Below are 20,119 nucleotides of genomic sequence, written 5' to 3'. Positions count from 1 at the left end.
GGTACATTCTCCCAGAGAGGATATTTCATCTTTTAGATCTTTTACTGCCCTTTGCATTAAAGATTCTATTCTGTTGGGGCGTGGCCAAGACACAGAGCAAGCAGGACCTGTGTCTATACAGCTCCGTCCCAAGAGAGGACAAAATAAAGATAACAGGGACCAAGAAACCCCTCAAAAAATATTTAAAAAGCTGGGGGAAGATTCATCTTTGTGCTGAATGCCCTGGTGGCGGTGGATTATACACAAACCCCAAGCATACATGCAAAGACCGGGTCCCCTGGGCCTCCTCTCTCAAATTGCCGTGTGGCTAAGATGGCGGCCAAGCAGGAATGATTTACCTGGATCCGGCGCCAAACCCCGCAAGGTAGTCTCTCTGAGACCAAGGTCTGCAGCCCCCCAAACCATCTGGGATTCGGAGAGCAGAGCGAGGATCTGACCGGCGGCCTGATCTGCATCAACCCGCCGCTGGTTCTGGTGGAGAAAGGTGGGTGCCGCGCGGGAGTGGTGATGCCTGTTGGGTCTTTGATCTCCCCACCTAGGCAGCCTATGGGGGCCTCCCGCTCTGTCCCGTTCTACACGACGGCCGCACCTGGTGTCGGGTCCCGGCGGTGTCTCATACCCCCCTGTCAACAGTCACTACACTAAACAAAGGCCTACAAAAATAATAATAAACACTGTTTCAAATAAAAATACTCTGCTGGTGCGGCTGGAGGCTAACTAAAATGGCCGCCATGGTGCTGTAGCTGCATGCCGCGCTTACCTCTCCCGGCCGGCAGTAAACCCGATCAGCGCGCCTTCCCGCTATCCCCCCTGCCTCACTGTGCTGCCTTCCACCTGTCTGCATTGTTGCTGCGAGGAGGGGGGCTGAGAACAGCTGCTGCCTGGATCGGAGCTGTCTGGCTCCTTGCGTTTCAGCCTGCGTGACGACCAAATCCAAGATGGCAGCCGCGGGTTGGATTTAAAGGCACAGCTCCCCCCAGGAACATAAATAAATAAATAAACACCACAACATAAAAAATCAGCCTAATCCTAGCCCAGGGGCTGCTGAGGCAGGATAATAAAAAACAAAAGCAGATACACATGCCTCGGCCACTAGGCAATGTCCGCATAACCCCTGAAAACCCAAGCATAAATGCAATAAAGTGGCTCGCAGGCAGAGGAGCGACACAGCAGACACTGACAAGATTAAATGACTCTGCCCCATTAAAAATGTTCTAAAGAGGGGTTTCCGGTGACGTCCTCAGGTATGGTGATGTAGGGAAAGAGCTCCGCGGACCTAACAGAATAAAACATAAATATAACGCTCTCCCGCCAACATTCCCCGACCAAATTCCAGCAAGAGAAACACAGAGAGAATGTCCAAACAATAGAAAAAAGCAGCAAATCAAGGGGTTACTAAGTATTTTTCACCCCCGCAGAAAAGCCCCGAGGGCTCTGCAGAAGCCCAAGATGGTGCCGGAACACGCGGCCCACAGGCCCCGCAGAGCAAATCAACACGGCCCAAAGAGACAGCTGCACCGGAGGAACCTGTAACCAAAGCCTACATGGAGGACCTAATGGCGTCCATGCACATGAAATTACAGGCTTCACTCCAAGCGGATCTCAGAGCAGTGGCAGCGGAGCTAAAACAAGACATGCAGGGCCTCACGGAACGCACAACAGGCTTGGAGGGGAAGCTGGCAGAATCCCTCGCGCGACAGACTGAGGCCGAGGAGGAAATCGTCCGCCTTGGAGAGGAAATCCAATTGCTAAAAGAGGGCCAAGAGGACCAGAAGAACAGGGACAGGAGGCAGAATTTGCGCATCCGCAATGTCCCTGAAACGGTTCTCCCGGGTCAAATCAGACCTTACCTCACGGAACTCTTCACATCTATATGTTCGTCTCTAGAGGAAAAAGATCTCGAAATTGACAGAGCCCACAGAGCCCTGGGCCCGCGATCAGAAGATCCAGGCCGAAGACGTGACATAATAGTCAGAATGCACAGCTACACGATGAAAGAGAAGATCATCATAGCATGCAGAAGCTCCTCATCAATTACCTTCCAAGAAGAGGCCATACAGATTTTCAATGATCTATCTCGCATCACGGTCAACCGGAGAAGGGAGACGAAGCCCCTCACTGTGTTTCTCCGTGAAAATGAGGTGAAATACAGGTGGGGCTTCCCATTTAAACTTACCGCAAATAATGGAGGCAAGTTTCTCACCATCCGACGGCCGGAGGATATGCTCCCTTTCGCCCGAGCGCTGGGCCTATCTCCCCCAGTTGCATGGCTGCCTAACTCAACCCAGACAGCCACACGAGGAGGGGACGCAGATGGCGGCCCTGCAGACACCACAAAAAGAGCGGTGCATCAACGCTTCGCCAGAAATAAATGAGCAAGCGGCAAACTGAACTCCAACACCCGGTTCCCACACTGATTGACTCACCTCTGGATTGCGACGACAGCGGAGCAGGAGGGGATGGTACCTCGGATGGGGCACACCAGCCCTGGATGTCCTATGTCTTGCGGCTTCCTCAGCAACAGACCGTCAACACGGCCTCCCAGGCCCAGATGTTCCGCAACCGGCCGGCAGCGTAATGCCACTACTGGAGTCTGCTCACCTGAGGCCAGGGAAGCGGGTAGCAGCCGGGGGGATCGGTACCCTTGCAGAGAAGATCGCGTGGGCACACGCATATGCAGAAGCCTCCAGGCTTGTTTTTCAAGGGGGGTGGGTTAAGCGAGCAAAGAGGGCCCAGAAAGGGAATCGGACCCCACACCCGATTAAGGAATCCTCAAACTGTGAGTACACCAACCCCCCCCCCCTTTCCCTCCCCTACGGAAGGAGGCCGCATAACAGAGACCCCACAGACTAGAGGGTTGAGACCGGTGGCTACCATGGTATAAATACCCAGGGACCGGGACACAGTTTGGAGAACGGGATCAGTTCTCTTTCCCTTCCCACATTTGAAGGAGCATCAGCGCATAAGTTAACACTGACATCCCTGTTTGCCCACCTCCCTGCTGATTTTACCACCGAGTATTATTTGTTGAAGTTGATAATATGTTAATGTGATATTGGGACTGTTTTCTCATGTTCTCTAATATTTCATAGTGTTCTACCAGTGAGGATAAGTGCCAAGATCCAATCCGCAGGGAAACGCTTAGAAGAGCCGACATCTAAGCTAGATACATAAGGGACATAGATCCCATAACAGATGATACGTATCCCTCCCCCCCCACATCTCTCCCTCCTCCCCCCCTCACCTCCCTCCCCCTCCCCCCCTTCCCCACCTCCGCCCCTTCATTACTTCCCCCATTTACCCCGCCCTCCCCGATGGATTACATAAACTGAGAGAAGCTTACACCATGCTATATAAACTACAGTGATTGATGATTGTTAAAATGAGGATACATGTCAGGAGATGTACTGCTTAAGATGAAACATGACTAGAGTAAATATGTATGCTCTCTTTCCTGGTCCCCACCCCCTTCCTCACCCCACCTGATTCAAGGTCTACGAAGGAGACCAGATGACAAAAGATGTCATCAATACTCGCCAATGATTCTGATAATAACATTGCCAAATGTTACTCTGTGGTTTTCTGTCTACCAATATGAATCCCCCTCCCCTCCTTAAGCTCCAGGGTTGCGAGACGGATCAATAGACACAGAACGGCTTATCAGCCCTATAGAGTTCCTGTCAATATTCTCACTATGTTACTCTGAGTTTACTAGTATCCTAGCTCCCCATCCCCTCCTATACTATCCTCTCCATCTCTTCCCCCACCTCCCCCTCCCTCCACCCCCTCCCACCCCCCACTCCATCCTCCCCACACCTTCCTCCACCCCACCCCCCCACTCCCCTTTGCATCTCAAGAGCTGCCCAAATTAATTAGCAATGTATTCCTGACGGGTTACATTCAAACAATTCAGAGAGCTAAATATTACAATGGTAAATGACTTGGTAGTAGAAGGGAAACCAATGACATTTAAGGAAATACAAATAAAATATCAAACACTTGATATTCCAATTTTTAGTTGTCTTCAAATTAGACATTACTTGTTTAAATTATCACAGAAAGAAAAAATTCCTGATTTAACAAAATTTGAAAGACTTTGTAAAAAAGGTGTGTATCATAAGGAATTGATCCCAAGAATATATGGGGAATTAATTCTAGCAACAACTCCTCAGAATCATAATTATATGTTTAAATGGGATGAAGATCTCAATGTAGAAATAGATAAGGAAACCTGGGAATCTGCAGCTAAAACTTCAATTTGCACGATAACGAAAGGAAATATATACACAATTGTATTTCAATGGTACCTAATCCTGAGTAGACTGAGCCATATCTCCCCAGGCACATCAGATTTATGCTGGAGAGGATGTGGCCTGAGAGGAGATATGGTATATACTGTATATGGTGGTCATGTCCACAGATTCAAAAGTTTTGGACAAAGATCCAAAATACACTACAGGAAATTACAGATACGAGAATCCCTCTAGACCCACTAACATATTTATTAGCAAAGCCTGTTGAATGGGTATCTAATAAGATGAGAAAAATTATCTCTATTGTTCTTACAGCACCCGTTGCTCTATAGCAGCGGCGTGGAAGAATATAAATGTACCATCGAGAAATACAATAATTAAAAGAGTTAATGAAGTTAAATTAATGAAAAAGCTTTCAGCTCAACTGAATCAAAATTTAGATCAATTCTATAAGGTATGGGATTTGTGTCCTCCATTTTGTTAGGTAGAATCCTGATCATAGTTGATTATTATCCCTTATCTCTTTTACCTTTTAGCCCTCAAGCATTCCCTACCCCCCCCTTCCCATTCCTTTCCTCTCTAGCCTCATCTTTATCTATCCTTTTTCTTTATCTTTATCTTTTCTATGTTATAAAATAAAAAATAAGAATAATTTGAAATGAATAGAACCCATAGAGATTTATATAAAACAATTAAATTGATATGCAACATACAGAAAATAGTAAAGAAAAATTGTTATGAAGATAATTGTTTTTGCTAAGATAAATGTAAAAATATACTTATGTAAAATAACACAAAAATATTGAAACAAAAAAAAAAGAAAAGTATAAATATTTAGAAAAACTTAAATTAACAATGTAACTTCATACATCGTTTTTCTAAAGATATATGTGACGCAAGCTTAACTGAATTTTATTTTAGAGAAAAACTTTGACTCTCCCCCCCCCCCCCCCACTCCTACATATTTTCGTTAGAGCTCTAATTTTGTTCCATCCAAATTCATGTGACACTAGTCTAGATTCAATGCAAGTAAATCAATTCTAGCAACTTAACGCCCAGCTTGGTAAAAGATATCACTGCCACAACTGTTGCATCCGGCGTTGTTCGAGACTTCTGGTCTACACACTTCGCAGCCAGCCCTACTCCTTATCTGCTTCACCAATGTTTAGACTCAACGATGAACCAGGGGTGGCGCTGAGATCTTTCCCCAAGCCCGGAATCTGCTCCTTCCGTATACAACATACTTTTAGGAGTGTTATACATGGTGAGTGCACATTTGTATTGCTTATTTATATATAAAGATTTTTTAGACCATTTACACTATTGGCTCTTTATCTCTGTTTTATTTGACTGTGAGATCACTTCTACAGTTTAAATTATCACTTTGGTTCCCATTCGAATATATCAACGAGGGAATACACCAGAGGAAACGTATTAGATGACCATCTCCACATATTGGGTGTTATCGAGGTTGAAGACTTCTACATTTCATAGTATACCATCAGATGTGTCTTTAATGCTATTGGGTAATATAAGTGCAATGATTGAAGTTTTCTTCATACTGTATCTGATTGAAGTTTTACATTATTGTATTACACTGTATACTTTTTCTCTTTATCTGTCTCTTACCTGGGTTGGAATCTTGCCCTTCCAATATCTGTGAGAAAAAAACTGACCACAAAGTATCTGCCTTTTTACAAAACACATTTGGAGCTGGTTACAATTCCAAAATTGGAATTTAGTGCATTTTAAATGTTTCTTTTTGCAAACAAGAGATATAGATGTTGACCAGCGACAAGGCTTTAGCTGTAAAACTTTACAAGTCTTTTTATTTTAACTTATTTTCAAAAAAGCCAGTGTATCGCTTAATTTTTCTTTTTTACCAATATGAAACCTCTTTACAAGAGATCATAGACCATATTCATTTTAAACAGCTAAATAAAAACTGAGGCATTAAATAAAAAGCCGTAAATTGTACTCATTTTTATATTTATTCATCAATGTTGTTTGTTCATACAAAAGAACATTAAAATGAGTAAATAAATATAAAAATAAAAAAAGGACAGTATCATAATGAATGTTTTTTGGCCTTATTTGTTAGGTTTAGTATAAAGGTCACAAAATAAAGAGTGTACCTGTTTATTATTCTTCTGTGAACAATTTTAAGAATGATGATTCGTTCTGCACAGTCCTTCAGAAAACCTCTCATTTTTTGTTTCAGAGATGACTTCATTTCATAATTTGCTATAATTTTTAAGTAGTCCCATGAAGCTTTGCATCTTCTCTCTAGATTACAGAGGTTATCTTGAAGTTGATCAAAGTCGACCTAAAATACAGTAAGGAACAGTTTTTATTGGAAGCTTTTTAACTTAAAATAAATAAATGTACTAAGGCAAAAAAATATAAAGCCCCAAATTCTTTAATAGATACAGATGTAGCCAGATATATTGTGGAGTATTCTGTCAGGAAACCACAGTTGAAAGCTGCCTGACCACTGCCTGCTCGTGGTTGCCCCGGGCCAGACTAATTGCCCATCAGGATTAATACAGTGGGGGTCCCAGTTTCTGAATGTGACTCCATGTGTATTAATCCTACCGGGCTGCACCAATTTGGAAGAGCTGCGCAGTGAGAGCAGACAGAAGCAGTTCCTCTCTGCGCATCTCTACCAGGCGATCACAATGTTTTATTTAAATTACATAGTACAGCTAAACCCCGTTATAACGCGGGTCTCGGGGTCCACCCCGAGACCACCGCGTTACTAACGGGGTCGCGGAAAAAAAAATGGCCGCCGCGCTTTAGCGCATATTCATCCCGCGGGACAGGAGATGGGAGCGGGCATGTCCCTCCGCTCCCCGCTTCCCCCTGTCACCGCGGGACAGCCCGCGGGGCAGGAGATGGGAGCGGGGATGTCCCTCCGGTCCCCGCTTCCCCCTGTCACCGCGGGCCTCCATGATGCAGTGGCTATGTCGTGCACTTTTAAAGCAACTGCGCATGCTCAGTATTAGTAAGTCAGACATTTCGCACATGAAGCAGTTCCGGTCTGCACCAGCTGTATGAGCCATGTGTCCAGCGAGAGCAGGGATCTGACACGCTGTTCCTGCACCGCTGCTCTGTGCTGAGCCTTGTTGATCATCTCCTACCCCCTGTGTGCCGAACTATAGTCTGCACCATGCCTCCCACCATCCTGCACCACAATGCTGCGGGTAATGCCAACCACTGTGTGTGTTTGTCTCAAACAGTGTGGAGTGATTGTGTACGCAGTGCCATGTGTCGTTTTGTCTGTTATTGTGTCGTGTGTTCTGCTGTTAAATCATGCAGTGCTATGTGCATGTATGGTTGTGTATTGTCATTGCGTCTTGCAGTCTTGTGACTGTGGCATGTTGTCATTGCATCATGCAGTATCCTGTTGTGCTTTTTATAATTGTCAGCAATTAACAAATGTCTTCTGATCCGGAGAATGGCATTTAAGTTAATAGTTGTGATTTCAAAGCCACTGAAGTGTTGGATGCTATTTATGCTGGAAATAACAAACTGCCTTAAGTACAGTAGTGAGTGACATTTAAACCATGTGGCAATCATATTGAATGACTGTTGTGTGCTGTCCATGTTGAGTAACCCCACTTTGAGGTGGTAGCCAAAAAATTTCAGATTGTGACCACATTCCCTATAATACTTAATTTTCAGTGCAGTGAGGCACTCTGATTGTTATATCCTGTTCGTGTTATTTTGTACATTAGTACAGCAATACAATTACAGATTACCTGCTAGCTGTGCAACATCTGAGTGTCATGTGCCCTGGACCTTTGTAACTACAAACTGGTCTGCAATTCTCTGATATGACAGGCTGCCACACACACTTCCACATCACAATTCTGCCTGTGTGTTCAGTATTCTTGTTTGAACAGACACTAAAGCATAAGGTAACCCTACAAAGGCAGAATAAATCAATACAGGAAAAACTGCTATAGATGAATATGTGGACGTTTGCTATACAGTGTAGGTGTAAACATTAATTGGGAGCCATTTACAGGTGTGAGAGAGAATGAATCAAAGCCTGTTACAGGCGTATGAATGAATAAAGTTGCTGGATGCCTGCAATAGGTGTATAAACAAATTATTGAAAGGGAGTGTGCTATAGATGTAGGAATAACTATAAATGGAAGTTTGCTATTCAGTAAATGGGAACTGCTAGAATTGTATGAATCAATTTTAGCCTGCTGTGTGTGTGTGAGTGTGTGAGTGTGTGAGTGTCTGTGAGTGTCTGTGAGTGTGTGTAAGTGTGTGTGAGTGTGTGCAGTGTGAGCAATGAGCAGTGTGCAGTGTGTGCAGTGTGTGTCAGTGTGAGCAGTGTGTGTGCAGTGTGAGCAATGAGCAGTGTGTGTGCAGTGTCAGTGTGTGCAGTGTGTGCAGTGTGCAAAAAAAAAAAAATTTTTTTTAAAAATTAAAATTTATTTTATTTATTTATTTTTTTAAACGGGAGCCACGGGAAAACCGCGTTATAACCGAATCGCGGTATAGCGAGGCGCGTTATAACGGGGTTTAGCTGTATTAAAGCAGGGGGTCTCCAGAGCTGAACCGCATTCATTTTAGTCCCAGGGACCCTCTGATTGCTGAGTTACAGGCCTTGGTATGGTATGCCGGTATCTCCTGCAAGTTTAAATGTCCCGGTCACGTGATGTGGGAGAATCAAGGTCCTTCTGCTCCGGAGACACCCTGCTTCAATCCTATGTAATTAAAATAAAAGTAGCTTAATTATCTTAGTGGCTAGCCGCTAAGTTAATGAAGGGGTTAAACCGAAGTAACTGGTTTGTTGGGCGTAGAGGTGGTGGTTAAAGGGGGTAGTTTCCGCAGGGTGAGTGGTTAGGCCTACCGGGAGGATTGTGGGAGGGGTTAATCCCTTCTTTGCCTTGGTGGTTACTACAACTAAAGTAATGAAGGGGGTTAACCCCCTTCTAATACCCACACGAGAGCGCGACAAACCATCTGGCTGCATATGTATGAGAAAGGCTCCAGCAGTGCCCGAAAGCTGAGCTCAGAAATGTCACCTTTTTGCAAATACATACAGTATGTAGCAGCCAGTTCTCTCCTGCTTGCTGTATGGTAGCGTCATGGCAACCTGTACCAGGCAGCGAGATTCCAGCAGCCAGATATAAGCTACAGTTCAAGCTATTGTTTTTTTGTTTAAAAAAATATTTAGGTTGGCATTTGCATTGGCATTTTTTTAAAATTCAAATGTAATGTCTTTTATTCGATGCTTGTTTTTTTATTTGCAGTAGCATTTTTTTTAATTCAAATGTTATGTCTTTTGATTTGATGCAGGTTTTGTTTTTTTTTGCAGGTTGCCCATTGACTGACATAGTGACAAACCATGCCCATAGGGCATTGGTGTGACATTGTGCCAATCAATTGGTTTATTGGCATTTTTTTAAATATGTTTGCTTTTTTTAATTCTTTTGTTTTTTTGGCGTTTGCTTTTTTCATTCTGGTTTATTTTTGGTGATTGGTTTGTTTAATTGTTGTTTATTTTTAGTTATTGTTTTTTTGAATTGTTGTTTATTTTTGGTGGTTGTTTTTTTTGTTAAGTTACCTATTGACTGGCATTTTGTTTATCACTCACCCACGGATTCCCATTTTTTTATCATTTACCCAAAGTTCATAAGGATTTGGTGAATCCCACTGGCAGACCCATAGTCTCGGGGATCGAGTCAATGACATCCAACTTGTCCCAATATGTGGATTTTTTTTCTTCAGGACTATGTTTTAAACCTGAGGTCACACAGGACTCCTTGCTTGTCATGGACTCGATCTCCGAGATTGAGTGGAAACCATCTTTTGTGTGGGTGACATGTGATGTGAAATCTTTGTACACATGTATTGCCCACAATATAGTCTGTCAGCGATTAAACATTATTTGAATCACAATAACAGATGAGCTGACACTGAAGGTGCATTTATTTTATCACTTATCCAGTTTATCCTCACTCACAACTATTTTTTGTTCCAAAATCAATATTATTTACAGGTCTGTGGAATGGCCATGGGTACTAGGTTTGCCCCCAGCTATGCCAATCTGTTTATAGGTTTTTGGGAAGATAATTTTGTCTGGACCAATAACCCATGGGGGGCGGGCCTGGTATACTATGGCCGTTTCATAGATGATATTGCTATTATTTGGGACACTGAGGTGGGGAATATAGCGGATTTGTTTTTACATTTTAATAACAACACTTTTGGCCTGGTCTTTACTTCGGTGGGGGATCCCGTGGAAGTTGTCTTTTTGGATCTTATTTTAAAAATAGACCAATTTGGCCAGATCCAGACAGATACTCACATCAAGTAAGTTTCAGTAAATAGCTTTATACATGCTACAAGTAGCCATTACTCCAAGTGGCTATCGAATGTGCCGTACAGTCAGTTCAGTAGGATCAGACGAAACTGTTCCTCTGAGCTGGACTTTATGGCACAGTCTGAAACATTAAAGGAGAGGTTCCTCACCAAGGGATATGATGCCACCTTGGTTGAGGAATCCTTCCTTAGAGCAGCAGGGTTGGATCGCAGAGACCTCCTTTTGGCCTCCAAAAATAGACAATATACAAAAAATCTCTCTAAAACCCATGTTATGGATGGGAAAGTAGTTTTTTCAACCAAATTTTGTGGGTCTTCACGCCAAATGGAGGAGGTTCTGAGAAAACATTGGCCTGTTTTCTTGGGAAACCCGTTTATAGCAGAGAATTTACAGGCAAAACCCACCATAATTTACAGGAAGGCAAACAGTGTTAAAAATGTGTTGGCCCCAACAAAAATTCGTGCTCAATCACAGACATTTTTTAAGACCATCAGGTAATTTTAAATGTGGAAGAGGGAGGTGCATTACGTGCACATTTCTAGATTGTAAGAAAGATTTTTCTCCCTCCTTCCCAGGCTGCCTATTTATAAAGTAAAAGGTTTTGTGAATTGTCTCACTACTCATATGATTTATCTTTTAACCTATGGTTGTGGCCCTCACTCTGTGGGTAGGACCACACGGCCATTGAGCACGCGGTTTTTAGAACACAGGAGGAACATAATAAGTGGGGTTGTCAATCATTATGTTCCTAAACATTTTCTCACTGTACATAACAAATCACCTGAGACTATACGGGTTATGGGTCTAGAGATAATTCCCCCTTCTCTGTTAGGTGGAGATCGTTTTAAATATCTTTCCAAAAGGGAGAGTTTTTGGATTTTTAAATTGAACTGTCTGGTTCCATTTGGCCTTAATGAGAACCTTGACATTAGTACTATTGTCTAATGTAAGGTTCGGCCAGTCCCTAAGCTTTTGGTTTTCTCCCTTTAAATCCCCCTTTAAGTTTAAAAGGGACTTTTGCATTTCTGGTCCAATTATGGTTTTATAACATGTTCACTTGTAATATAAGATGATGTATCATTTTTATCTGTGTATTTTACATTTTTGCTTATTAATGCATTTTAGTCTGTTTTTAAGACTGCAGATTTGTTTTTGTTTCAGGTTCTGTGTGTTACTTATTAGATTATTTATTTATTAATCATGTATTGATATAATGTGCTTTATATGTTTTTATTTACCCTATATGCCCTGGTTATGTGTAACATTCAATTATTTATTATCTTAATTGTTTTCTTCCAGTGTTTTTCCAATTGGTGCATGTGCATGTCTATTTAAGTCATGTACTTAAGGTTTGTCCAATCAGATTTAAGCTAGCACAGTATTTATATCCTGAATACTGAGGGCGTTTCATTCCCTGACAAAATCGGCAAGCGCTGATGAAACACGTAGAACTGGGACGTAATCGCGCAAGCACTTAGTGTGCGTGGTGTTCCACTACTAACTAAGGGACTCCTGTATACTGAGTGCCTCTGGCACCTCTTTTTAATCAGCTGCAAGAGGTGAGACCGTTACCATCTCCCACTGTGCCTGCTCTCACTGTGACTCTGTCTGCAGTCGTTTCTGCTGTGTGTGAGCGTTCCAGCAGCAGGTCTAAAGGCAACTGGCTTTCAGTGGGTATACATAAAGGTCTCCCCCATCCAACTCAGCTGATCTGTACCAGGATTCTGTGTGTAAAGATACCTATACGTGAATTTTACTCTTTATGTCTTGTAAGTGTGTATTACATTTATTTAAATACATTTTATTTCATCTGCATCATAAGATAATGCCCTAGGGGAGTGCGCTTGTTTCTCTTTTTTTCTATATATATATATATGCAGTGCTCGACTAACCCAGTCACCCAGCTACTTTTCCCCCCTGCTCTGCGCAAATTTAAAAAAATAAATAACAAAAAAAAATATCCTCCTGGCTGATTGACCAATTGGGCGTGACGCGGAATGGAGCCCTTCTCTGCAGGGGTAAGTAATGGCTGCTCCTGCTTCTCGCGCGTGCGGTCCCTGTCTCCTGCTCACGCTTCCCCCCTCATCCAATCCAGTCTCCGTTACCGTCACCATGGCTGCTCGCGCGGGGCAGGAGATGCCAGCGGTTGATGTCTCCCCCCCCCATGTCCCACTTGCCCTCCGGTCCCGCTCCTGTCCCTGTGGCTGCTTGCGTGGGGCAGGAGATGACAGTGGGGATGTTCCCCCCCGGACCCGCTTCCCCTCTGGTCTCTGCTCCTGTCCCCGTGGCTGCTTGCGCGGGGCAGGAGATGCCAGCGGGCAATGTTCTCCCCCCCCCGGTACCACTTGCCCTACGGTCCCTGCTTTCCCCCGGTGCCCGTGGCTTGTCACGCGGGGCGGGAGATGCCTGCAGGGGTGTTCCCCTCTGTCCCTGTTTCCCCCCCACAAATTAAAAAATAAAATAAATAAATAACAAAAAAAAATATCCTCCTGGCTGATTGACCAATTGGGCATGACGCGGAATGGAGCCCTTCTCTGCAGGGGTAAGTAATGGCTGCTCCTGCTCCTCGTGCGCGCGGTCCCTGTCTCCTGCCCGCGCTTCCCCCCTCATCCCCTCCAGTCTCCGTTCCAGTCCCCGTGGCTGCTCGCGCAGGGCAGGAGATGACAGCGGGGGATGTTCCCCTCTTCTTTCCCCCCCCCCCCCCCGGTCCCGTGGCTTGTCGCGCGGGGCGGGAGATGCCAGCAGGGGTGTTCCCCTCGGTCCCCGTGGCTGTCTCCGTTTCCCCCCTCTCCGCTCCCCCCCCCACAGAGAGTGTGTGTGTTTGTATGAGAGAGAGTGTTTGTGTGTATGAGAGAGAGAGTGTGTGTATGAGAGACTGTGTGTGTGTGTATATGAGAGAGTGTGTGTGTGTGTGTGTGTGTGTGTGTGTGTGTGTGTGTGTGTGTGTATTAGTGTGTGTGTGTGTATGAGAGAGAGAGAGTGTGTGTGTGTGTATGAGAGAGAGTGTGTGTGTGTGTGTGTGTATGAGAGTGAGTGTGTGTGTGTGCATGAGAGAGTGTGTGTGTATGAGAGAGAGTGTGTGTGTGTGTGTGTTTGTGTGTGTGAGAGTGAGTGTGTGTGTGTGTGTGTGTGTGTGTGTGAGAGTGAGTGTGTGTGTGTGTGTGTGTGTATGAGAGAGAGTGTGTGTATGTGTGTCTGCAGGACACAAGAAGTAGCCCCCAATCAGTCACACATCACCCCGTCACCCCACCCAATCACCCAGTCAGTCACGCCACCCCCCCACCCAATCACCCAGTCAGTCACCCCACCCCCCCATCCAATCACCCAGTCAATCACCCCACCCCCCACCCAATCACCCAGTCAGTCACCCCACCCCCCCAACCAATCACCCAGTCAGTCACCCCACCCACCCATCCAATCACCCAGTCAATCACCCCACCCCCCACCCAATCACCCAGTCAGTCACCCCACCCCCCACCCAATCACCCAGTCAGTCACCCCCTCTCTGTCTCTCACCCCCACTCTGTCTCACCCCCTCTCTGTCTCTCACCCCCTCTCTGTCTCTCACACTCTATCTGTCTCTCACCCTCTCTGTCTCTCACCCTCTCTCTGTCTCTCACCCTCTCTCTGTCTCTCACCCTGTCTCTGTCTCTCACCCTGTCTCTGTCTCTGACCCTGTCTCTCACCCTGTCTCTGTCTCTCACCCTCTCTCTGTCTCTCTCTTTCACCCTCTTTCTGTCTGTCTCTCTCTCTCTCTCTCACCCTCTCTGTCTCTCTGTGTCTCTCACCCACACTCTGGATCTGGATCTCTTATTTACCCTCTATATCTTAACTGCCCTATACCTTCACCGAAATAACCTATACTGCTTTCTTCCAGATCTAACTCTTGAGCTTCACACGGAAGACATCGGAATCACCCCTAACCCAAAAGACAGGTAGGGAACACCTCCCCTACAATGTATAACATTGCGGGAATGAGGGTACATGGACATTGAGGGACTGCTGATCAGGTAAGATCCCAGGCGGGATTGCTGCTTTAGAAATTGTGAAGCGGGGGCATCCATACACTGGTTAAGGGGTTCAGTAAACTAGTCATTCACATCTGGGTTTTTGTTCTACATCCGACATTTACACACACACACACACACACGTAACAAGGACTAATTGTAGTATAATGTAATACAATAAATAAACTTATGTCAAAAACGAATGTTCTTACTAGGAATTTATTCAATTTATGTTTTTGTTTTTTTAAAGTGGGGTTGGGGGCGGGACTAGGGTTGGGGGCAGGGCTAGGTGGCGAGTAGATTTTTTGGTTCGGCGAGTAGATTTATGGGTGATTTGTCAAGCACTGTATATATATATATACATATACATACATACATATACATACATACATATACATACATATACATATATATATATATATATATACACACACATACATGTAGAGGTATCAGTGCCGTGTTAGCCGAGCTTCAATCATCAAAAAATAAATAGATGATACCGTTCTGTGGCTAACGAAATAAAAGCATTTCGTTAGCCACAGAACGGTATCATCTATTTATTTTTTGATTATATATAAATATATATACATACACATATACTCACATGAAGGTCAGTCAGCACACTGTAGTAGAAAAGGTTGTAATAGCAGATGCTAGTCCCATAGAGAATAAGTATGATACAAACCAATCCAAAGACCAGTAACTACTGGTCTTTGGATTGGTTTGTATCATACATACACATATATATATACAGTGTTTGACAAACCTATACATTTTCACGCCCCGGTTGGCCCAAGCAGCACACGTGTGGTACTAGGTGGCGAGTAGATTTTTTTGTTTGGCGAGTAGATTTTTTGGTGATTTGTCGACCGCTGTTATATATATATATATATATATATATATATATATATATATACACACACCTTATGAATGAAATCAATAGGAGAATGCAGATGGAAAGGGAGTGCTTTGGAAGAAACAAGAGTCAAGCGATTCTCCTTTAAGCAATATCATTGGCTGAGCGGCTTCTACAGTACTGCAGATACTGAACAATTGGTGGAACGCTAGGCGCATGCGCATTGGAACCTTCTTGAAACGCATATGCGTGTCATCACATCGACGGTAGGCGCATGTGAACAGGAGACGCCCCCCGAGAAAATTACTGGTGGGACTAGCTGAGAACTTCTTTAGGGGACTGACCATTACAGTAAAACTTTTCCTTTTGTTTTTCCTCAGAAAAGAAAACGGCTAATAAAGGGATTTCGATGGATAATATCGCTTTGTGTAACAATGCCTGCACATTTCTGAATCGGATTTAAAAAACCACGTACCGGAGTCTACAGTTTAGTGGCCGTTGTTATTGATTAGGATAGAATACTGTACCTGAAACAGTATGCTGATGTTTTCCGACCGTACAGTATACAATACTTTTTTATATACAGTATACTGTGTAATAAACCCGAAAAAATAAAAAGTATGCATTTATTCTACATATATTACAGTACATACAGTATGTGTCTTCTATACAGTACCAGTACATACCGTACAGTACAGTATGTGTCTTCTATTTTTTTTTTAAGTACTCTTGTACTGAGCATGCCTACAGTATACAGTACAGTGTGCCTGGACAGTAGTGTACATTCTAGAAACACTGTAATTTGTTACAGTATCAAAGGAGCCAATGGAACAATTTAAAACAAATCAACATGTTCTTTTATTAGTGGAGTATGTACAAAAACATTTATTTACAAATACTGTACAATGTAAAAACATTAAGTGCACAGCAATTCAAAACATCAACAGGTGTATGGTTTACTGCTAGTAAAAACATTTATTTACAAATACTGTACAATGTAAAACATTAAGTGCACAGCAATTCAAAACATCAACAGGTGTATGGTTTACTGCTAGTGAAAACATTTATTTACAGAAAGTAAAAACATTTACAGTCAGTCAGTATGGTTTACAGTCACATGTTATAAAAAAAAATTCTTTATTCATAAAATATACAAAACGCAACATCTCCTTTACACAAGAACGTCAAGTCAAAACATTTACAGTAGGATAATGTGCAGAACAGTCAGGCAGGCCTGCACAACTCCAGTCCTCGAGGGCCGAGCCCAGTTTTCAGGATAACCTTTGAAAACCGGGCCTGTTTGCTGCCCTCGGGGACTGGACTTGTGCAGGTCTTGTGTACAGTAAATACAAACATTTCTGTATAAATACAAGTTAGAACACACAACAACATCTCCTTTATTTAAGTACAGCAGGTCAAAACATGTACAGTACAGCACAACAGTATGGTCTTACCTGTTTTTAAAAAAATTCTTTATTCCTAAAATATACAAAACGCAACATCACCTTTATTAAAGAACGGCAAGTCAAAACATTTACAGTGGGATGGTGTGCAGAACAGTCAGTCAGGCCTGCACCACTACAGTCCTCGAGGGCAGCAAACAGGCCCGGTTTTCAGGACAACCTTGAAAACCGGGCCTGTTTGCGGGCTTTGGTGACTGGAACTGTGCAGGTCATGTGTGTGTGTACAGCAAGTTAAAACATTTCTGTATAAATACAAGTTAAAACACACAACAACATCTCCTTCATTTAAGTACAGCAGGTCAAAACATGTACAGTACAGTTCAGCACAACAGTATGGTCTTACCTGTGATAAAAAAAAATTGTTTATTCATCAGATATACAAAACGGTACCTTTACACAAGAACGGCAAGTCAAAACATTTGCAGTGGGATGGTGTGCAGAACAGTCAGTCAGGCCTGCACCACTACAGTCCCCGAGGGCCGCAAACAGGCCCGGTTTTCAGGACAACCTTGAAAACCGGGCCTGTTTGCAGCCCTCGGGGGCTGGAAAAAAACATTTACCAAACATTTTCAACAGTTGAACACTCACTCAAATGCGTACCCCACCAGATTGTCCTTCCATGGCCGATGCCTTGCATGGCGCAAAACGCCATTAATGCAGTCTCGAACACCTTTCATTACAGGATCTGTAATTGAATAAAAGCGCCGCAATTCCTCCAGAATGGTCTTTCTTAAATTGTCGGAAGCGCCTTTTTTACGCGATTTCCTTCGTAGTTCACTTTGAAGGCCCAGTTGCAGTACAACGAGTAAGGCACATGGTGCTTAAAATGTACAAGGCATACTTGTGGGGTGCACCAGCACTCATCACCCTATACTTCTCCCTGAGTGCCAGTGGCAGATCGCGCAGGGGGATGTTGGGCACCGTATCAATGCTAGCAAATGTAGGTCTTCTGTGAGCGGGTGTGCTTGTGGCGACGGGCGAGGGTAGGTTGTCTGGGAGGAAGCTTTCCTCCGGTCTTGGTCACCGTGTTGTCTCCTGACGTGGTCTTGACAGGGTTGTCATGTCCTCCTCAACGGCATACATGTACACTAAATCTTCTGGTTGAGGGGGTGCGCTTGGTGATGGAAGGGTGTCGATGCTCCCATTCATCACATCTATGCCACCCTTCTGCTCCAGCGTCGGGGAAACAGGGGCATTAACACCGAGCAAATAATGTATGCCCGCAATGTCAGCCTTTATCTTCTCCATCCGTCGATCCCTCCGTTGATCCATATGTAGCATCCGTTGCTCCATATTTAGCATGGTCTCCAGAAGCAGATCTATCTTTGTCAGCATAATGGTGTCCACGGGGATATCCACACTTATCCCATTCAGCATCCGGTCTTACGAGCTGCTTCTTGTGCATGGCGTATGGACATCTGGGTGGATGGGTGCTACGGAGGATGAGATGGGGGTTCCATGGAGAGAAGCGGCAGCTTTGTCGAAGAAGGGTGGAGGAGGTGACCTGTGGATATCAGTTAGAGGAGAAGCAGCAGCGTCGTCGAAGAGGGATGAAGAAAGTGACCTCTGGATTTCCGGGGGAGAAGCGGCAGAGTCGTCTAAGCGCAAAGGAGAAAGTGACCCGTGGATTTCAGAGGCACCAGCGGCAGCGTCGTCGAATAGAACTGGAGAAGATGGCCTGTGGGTTTCCGGGAGGGCGGCGGCAGCGTCGAGGACGAGGAGTGGAGAAGACGGGCTGAAGATTTCCGGGACAGCGGCGGCAGAGTCGTCGAAGCGTATGGGAGGAAGTGGTCTGCGGGTTCGATGGGTTGGCTGTCATTTGTTTTGCGTTGAGAGTACATCAGCGTATTTCTTCTTGACATAATAAGGCTGACGTCTATTAAAACCCTTAGCCTTTGGGGTCAGCAGAAGGTTTTCTTTATTGGCCTTAGTCTGTCGCTTTGGCCTTGGCGTGGAAACGGCAACCGCCGTTCTCTTTTTCTGCATGACAGGCATGGCAGAGGCGAGTGGGTTTCTGCGTCCGTAGAATCGGGGTTGATCCATGGAAGCAGATGGCACAATGCAGTATCTGGACAAGGGCAAGTTCAGATAAAGATCATCGAGTGGTGGGCTATGCAGAGTGTGTAACCTTTTATGCATGGCGGCGAGGTACAGGTGTTGAAAGTGGGCGTACTCTAAAGTGAGTCATTACCGTATAAATACACCATCCATTTTGTGGATTCACTGCACATTGAACACATCGACTAAACATCGAATATACATTCTTGTGTTTGTATTTCTTTCTACTCGCAGCAATGCCTGTTAAAAAGATTTCAAAGGATCTCAGCATGCGAATTAAGGAGATGTACATGAGCGGACACCGAATTGCAGATATCCAACGCTGATTAGCTACTTCTGGCCTCGTTGTGCCAGCAACCACCGTGTGCTATCATGCACATGGAAAAAACAGAGAACGCAAAAGGGCACCAAGGGTAACTAACGCGTAAGTATATTTATACAACTTAAAAAAAATTTTTTATATAAAATATTGTACTGTAGATCTACAGTACTGTATCTAATATTTTTGTTATTTCGGTAGATTTATATTACAACAGTATATATATTTTTTATATTTATATTTATATTACAACAGTATATATTTTTTGTATATTTATATTTATATTACAACAGTATATATATTTTTTATATTTATATTACAATAGTATATATATTTTTTAGATTTATATTTATATTACAACAGTATATATATTTTTTATATTGCTGCATATTAATAGAACAATATATTGTGTACTGTTGATCTACTGTCTCCAATATTTTGGTTATTTCAATTTATATTTATATTACAACAGTACTGTATACAGTATATATTTTTAATATTGCTGCATATTGATACTGTAGAACTGTGCTGTAATACTGTAATGCTGTACTTGTGGCCTACTGCGCTGTAATTTACCGGATTGTTTTTCTTTACAACTCTTCTGGTGGACAAAATAAGTGAGGAGAATGATGAGAAGAGTGCATTAAGGGTCAAATACACTCTGCAGGAAAATCACAATCTCACTGTATCCGAGACCAGCATAAAGAAGATGAGAGGCAGCATTGGATGGAAATATGGACATGTGAGGTTAGTACTGGACAGTACAGGAGGTAAAAGTGATTAAAGAAATAATGAATAAACCCTAAAGCTCAGCGCT

The 20,119-nt window shown here is 43.7% G+C and overlaps 1 protein-coding gene across 4 annotated transcripts in view; it reads right to left on the bottom strand.

Annotated features, from left to right (window-relative positions):
• FHOD3 (formin homology 2 domain containing 3) overlaps nucleotides 1-20,119 on the bottom strand; it is a 607,453-nt gene that overhangs the window by 111,614 nt on the left and 475,720 nt on the right. For all 4 annotated transcript variants that reach the window (XM_075586421.1, XM_075586422.1, XM_075586420.1 and 1 more), the window contains one exon: nucleotides 6,389-6,579. In XM_075586421.1, coding sequence (XP_075442536.1) covers nucleotides 6,389-6,579 — 191 coding nt within the window. The remainder of the gene's footprint in view (nucleotides 1-6,388; nucleotides 6,580-20,119) is intronic.

This window comes from Ascaphus truei, chromosome 2 (genome assembly GCF_040206685.1).
Source record: "Ascaphus truei isolate aAscTru1 chromosome 2, aAscTru1.hap1, whole genome shotgun sequence".
Taxonomy (NCBI): domain Eukaryota; kingdom Metazoa; phylum Chordata; class Amphibia; order Anura; family Ascaphidae; genus Ascaphus; species Ascaphus truei.
The sequence above is the reverse complement of the archived record's forward strand: the minus strand, read 5'-3'. Positions and strand labels throughout refer to the sequence as shown.